General features: G+C 45.2%; 1 protein-coding gene across 1 annotated transcript; it reads left to right on the forward strand.

Moving 5' to 3' along the window:
• Positions 1–375: 375 nt before the first annotated feature.
• Positions 376–4,452, forward strand: LOC135373973 (uncharacterized). The gene is made up of 3 exons (XM_064606998.1): positions 376–1,543; positions 3,687–3,939; positions 4,443–4,452. The coding sequence occupies exons 1-3, from the start codon at positions 376–378 to the stop codon at positions 4,450–4,452; spliced, it is 1,431 nt and encodes a 476-aa protein (XP_064463068.1).
• Positions 4,453–5,233: the final 781 nt, after the last annotated feature.

The following is a 5,233-nucleotide window of genomic DNA, read 5'->3' on the forward strand; positions in this document are numbered from 1 at the left end:
AGTTGGCGGGCTCCCTCGCGAATGAGCTTTCCTGAAATCCAGGAAGTTGTCTGACAAAATCATGCGCTACGAGAGCCATTTCAGTTTCATCTCCAAACATCTACACAACAAATCGATTCCAAAGGGAGCGCGACTCTCATCCAGGCTACCTTTTGCTAACTTCAACGCAATTCATCTGTCCGAGTGGGAAGCTGTCTTACATGATGCGTCGCTCGCCCTTCTCTCTATTGCATCACGCCACTGCGAAGATCAACTCATCGACCACGAAAAAAGCAACACGAAATGACCTCACTTCTGACGTCTACGGAAAAACGCGCTCTCGCTGATTTTGAGACAAAAAAATCCAATGCCTTGCGGATAGTAAAGGACAGAAAAATGGAACGCGATCTTCCGTCGGCACACCAGGGAACTGTGCAGTCGCCTCAGGACCCGACGAAGGCCATTATTGAACCACCTTTGGCAGGCCGTTCTCACACTCCCTCCAAATCCATGGTAAATCTCTCATCAGTAACGCTAACAGACATCGAGGAACGCCTTCTATCAAGAGGACTCTCCTTCTGTCCAAGTACAACAGGATTGAACGAATTCCAACTGGACACAGATCTTGAAAATTTTGCCCGTAAACTGCGCCTGAGGGAATTTTTCCACGATAAAGAGAACTCCAGACAGACGGCTTCTCCTTTCAAAACAGGTTCCAGCTGGTCACCCCCTGAACACAGGGACCGCCATCTCGATGATTACATCCAAGCTGTGCAAAAGGACATCCTCAAAGTAACGTCCAAAAAAGGACCCCCACGACACAATCTGTCAAGTGAAGAACGCAAAGCACTCAGCGATCTTGAGAAACGAAAGGACATTGTCATCAAACCCGCGGACAAGGGAGGTGCTATTGTGGTCATGGACACCGAGGCATATATTCGCGAGGGAGCCCGCCAACTGGAAGACACAATGTTTTATGAGAGGCTTGATCGCGATCCCACACCAGACTATGCGTCAAAGATCGAGAGGACCCTAACCGACCTCCGTGATAGCAAAAAAATCACGCCTGATACACACAAACAACTCCTTCCAAAATCTCCGAAACCTGGTCACTTTTATCTGTTACCCAAGATTCACAAGCCAGGCAATCCAGGCAGACCCATCATATCTGGCAACAGCACAGTGACAGAGAACTTGTCAACGCTTGTGGACTACCTCATCAAGGACATCCCCCCCACCCTTCAGTCATATGTGAAAGACACCAACCATTTTCTAAAGACCATTCGCAACCTCAAACTACCTGAGAACTGCTTCCTTGTCACCCTTGATGTAGCGTCCCTCTACACTAATATTCCCCACTCTGACGGCATCGAGGCGGTCGTGGAAGCCTACACGAAATCACCGTCGGACAGTCCCTACCACGTGGACAGCGCCACACTGAAGGTACTATTGGAAATGATACTAACGCTAAACAACTTCGAATTCAATGGCCAACACTACGTCCAGATAAATGGCACAGCTATGGGCACAAAAATGGCCCCAAACTACGCGAACATCTTCATGGGTAAATTGCAAACATGTTTTCTGTCGCGGTGCCACATCAGACCATTTCTCTATAAGAGGTATATCGATGACATATTCATAATCTGGGACAACACTGAGAGTTCACTACTGGAATTCATTCGGGACTTCAACAACGCGCACCCCAGCATTAATTTCACCCACCACTATTCGACCACAACTACGAACTTTCTGGACGTCACAGTAACAGTCAGGGACCAATCACTGGAAACTAAGGTGTACCGAAAACCAACTGACAGTCAGCAATACTTACACTTTAATAGCTCACACCCCCGTCACTGCAAACTCTCTCTACCTTATAGTCAAGCATGCAGATACCGGCGTATCTGCACAGGGGACAGCGACCTCGAACAAAACCTAGGTGATCTACGGCACGCATTCACCAATCGCAACTACCCTCCCGATGTCGTTAATGACGCAATTGAAAAAGCTCGCCGTTTAGGTCCCAACCAGCCCACAGCTTCCTCAAAAACCGATGAGTACTGCGCGCCGAGCTTAACTTTAACCTACAATCAAAATGTAGCTGGCATCGGATCCATTCTGAAACGCCATCTCAATATTCTGCACCAATCTGAACATCTTCGGGAAGTCTTCCCAGAGGCTCCCAAGATTGTTTATAGACGACCGCGAAACTTACGGGACGTACTGGTGAACTCAAAAGTCACGAGGGAACAAAAAGAATTCCTTGGCTGCAGGCCTTGAAAAAAACCCCGCTGCAAAATTTTTCCCCTCATGTTGTCAGCACGGGAGGTTACCAGGACCACCACAAACTTCAAATTCCATATCAATGGCACTTTTGACTGTGGGACTCAAAACGTAATATACCTTCTACATTGCACCATATGCCAAGCTCAATACATTGGACAAACCTGCACATCATTCAGAATTCGCTTCAACAACCACAAGTCCCACACCAAAACAAAACCGGAACTCCCGCTGTCTAGGCATATAGCCCTTCCAGAACATGCGATTGAGAAACTCTCTATTGCCATATTACAATCCGGATTCAAGAGCGATAGGGATCGTGAAATGAAGGAATCATTTCTAATACATAAATTCAATCCGGCACTAAACGAACACCCGGGATCGCTGTCCACTGTGAAAAACATGAAGAAATAATAACGCCTACAACACAACAAGAAGCTACACCCGTTTACGCGACGCAAACGAGTCATTTCCACACAAATGCGTCTTAGGGAAAGACCCCCCCCCCCCAAAACCCCCACCCACGTGCAAAACACACTCGACAGGACCCCGCACAAATAATTTATGACCTCCCTTCGGCAACCTCAACGCACTGCGATTTCCCTTCCCCCGCCACTGTCGAAGCACACGAAAGTGAGTGTTTTCTGTTTGACCAACTCATTATATCTTTTCACTTGAAAAAGAACGGTCCACCGTTCGAAACGTCGTGTCTGTGTAATTTCAAAATGAATTAAATGAAGTCATCTGAAAATATTCCTTTGGTGGTGCTCTGTGCGAACTTATTTCTTCTGTGTATATATATATATATATATATATATATATATATATAGTTGAAATAAATGGGAGACAGAAGACGAAAGTAGGGGAAGTAACAAAAAAGGGGTTTATTAAAACTTGAAAATTATAAAAGTTAGGGATGATGTCTACGTTACGGCGGAAGCTCCACCTGATTTTTTCATGACAGAATCAACTGTAGTTATACGCAGCAAATGGTTCTATTGGTTCTACATTGTACCTTCAACATATTGTATTATCCTTTATCACGAATGGAAACGCGTTGCTTCTTCAGTGCGCACCCAATTGTTTCGCACTGTATTTTATTTTTACGTTCCATTGTGCCGTTCGCGAGTAGAGTAAGGCCTGTATGACGTGCTATTTATATCACTCATGCTGCCATTACTAATAATATTTATTTATTTTATACAATCATAGCATTACACTTTTTTACCCATATTTGTAAACGACTCATCATGAATCGCACATATTCAGTAAACAAATAAAAAAAACATTTTACCTTTTCCACGCCATTATAATGATCGGTCACGGAGGTTGAGGGACATAACAAGAAATCAATTTCCCAACAAGCGCGAACCGAGTGCAACTACGTCTGCCTCATCGCCATTGACATTCTCCAACCGCAGTTTCAAATAGTCGAGGCGTTGAGGCTGTCAAGTGGCGAGGCGAGGCGTCGTGGCATCGCGGTAGGATGCACATTCATTTTGTCACAGGGAAAGGTCTTGGGAACGTCAGCGTCATGCATATTTTGTACTGCAATCTCTGGAGCATCGAGGCAGTACTGGCCAATGCGGTGAACAACTATGTTGAGCGTAGCAGCGAATGCCGCAGTGTGCGAGAGGCAGTGTTTCTTTGTTCTCCGCCCTTCAAGTTTCACAGGTGAGTTTTCTTTCTTCATTTTGCCTCACTTAAGATATGTGCGTCCTTGTTTTCTCAACGAGCACATGTGGTAGAAGTGTGGTGCATAACCGTTTAGTATCCGAAGTAAACAGCTTTGCGTCGTTTTCTGTACCTACAGAATGCGGTTGCCTATCACTGACAAATTTATGCGAACTGTGGGACTGTGTGTGGTGTGCGTGTGTGATATGTAGTTTGGTATATCCGAATGTTTATTTAATATGTTCTGATAATATCCTACTGGGGTAAGGTTTAATGCTGTCTGGTCTATGGCTGCTGTAAATGCCTTCCGAGTGTCGACATCAGTTTGCAACGGAGCTTTACTCCATTGTAGAAGTCGTAATGTTCACTGGCGGGACTTATATTGTGAGTGTGTTGATTTATAGGCGTGCAAATAAGCTGATCTATTGTACGAAATAAAATACGTAATACGTTTTACTTCGTAGTCTTTACTAGGTTAGCTTAAGTACGTATTCTCTATGCAGGAGGCGTTGAATGTGGAGTGTTTCTCTACGCATTACATGTTAATTGCCGTCATTTCACTGAAATTCTGAAACACTCTTTGCATCTCCTTTCAGTCGGTTCGCGTGGTGATGGCGCCGCACTGGACTCTTTTAGAAGAGTGTGTCACCGTTTTAGAGACATTGGAAATTTCAATAACCGTTATTTCAGCGTCACTGTCTTTTTCATGCCATGTCATCTTCTCTCTAATTTTACTGGGAAGATGCGTCCAAGTGGGCGCACGCTTTATTAAAGGTCAGCTACGCCGATTTCCCGATGTGTTGAAACGGTTGTGATATTCAGAACGAGCACATCCAACTGCCCCCGGAACGCACCTTCGTTTCTCAATTTTGTCTTCCTATTACGAAAATTAATTCATCAAAGAAACCAAAACAATCCATGGGCGCAGCCATTTTTGTGACGTAGATGGGATAAACCTGCTCCATCTACGTAGATAGAGAATCGTGCGTCTGATTGGATGAAAGCTGAGGCTTTCTCTGACTTCCCTGGCGTCTTCTCCCGTTTACGAGGAAATCCAGTTATGGCCGCCGGCTACGATGATCGTTTCGTCCGAGGTAATCGCGAGAACTATTGAACGATGGAAACAACAACCGCGAACTCACCTCAACATCATTTTCGGCGTGAAATTGTGATTATGTGCTCGAGAACTTCGCAGTTCAACCGTTCAGCTGCCATTCACGTCAACCCGTTTGCTGCTTTTACTACAAGTGCAGGAATGGGAGCGATTGAGCAACAACGTGAGAATTGGTGATCG

This window comes from Ornithodoros turicata, unplaced genomic scaffold (genome assembly GCF_037126465.1).
Source record: "Ornithodoros turicata isolate Travis unplaced genomic scaffold, ASM3712646v1 Chromosome37, whole genome shotgun sequence".
NCBI lineage: Eukaryota > Metazoa > Arthropoda > Arachnida > Ixodida > Argasidae > Ornithodoros > Ornithodoros turicata.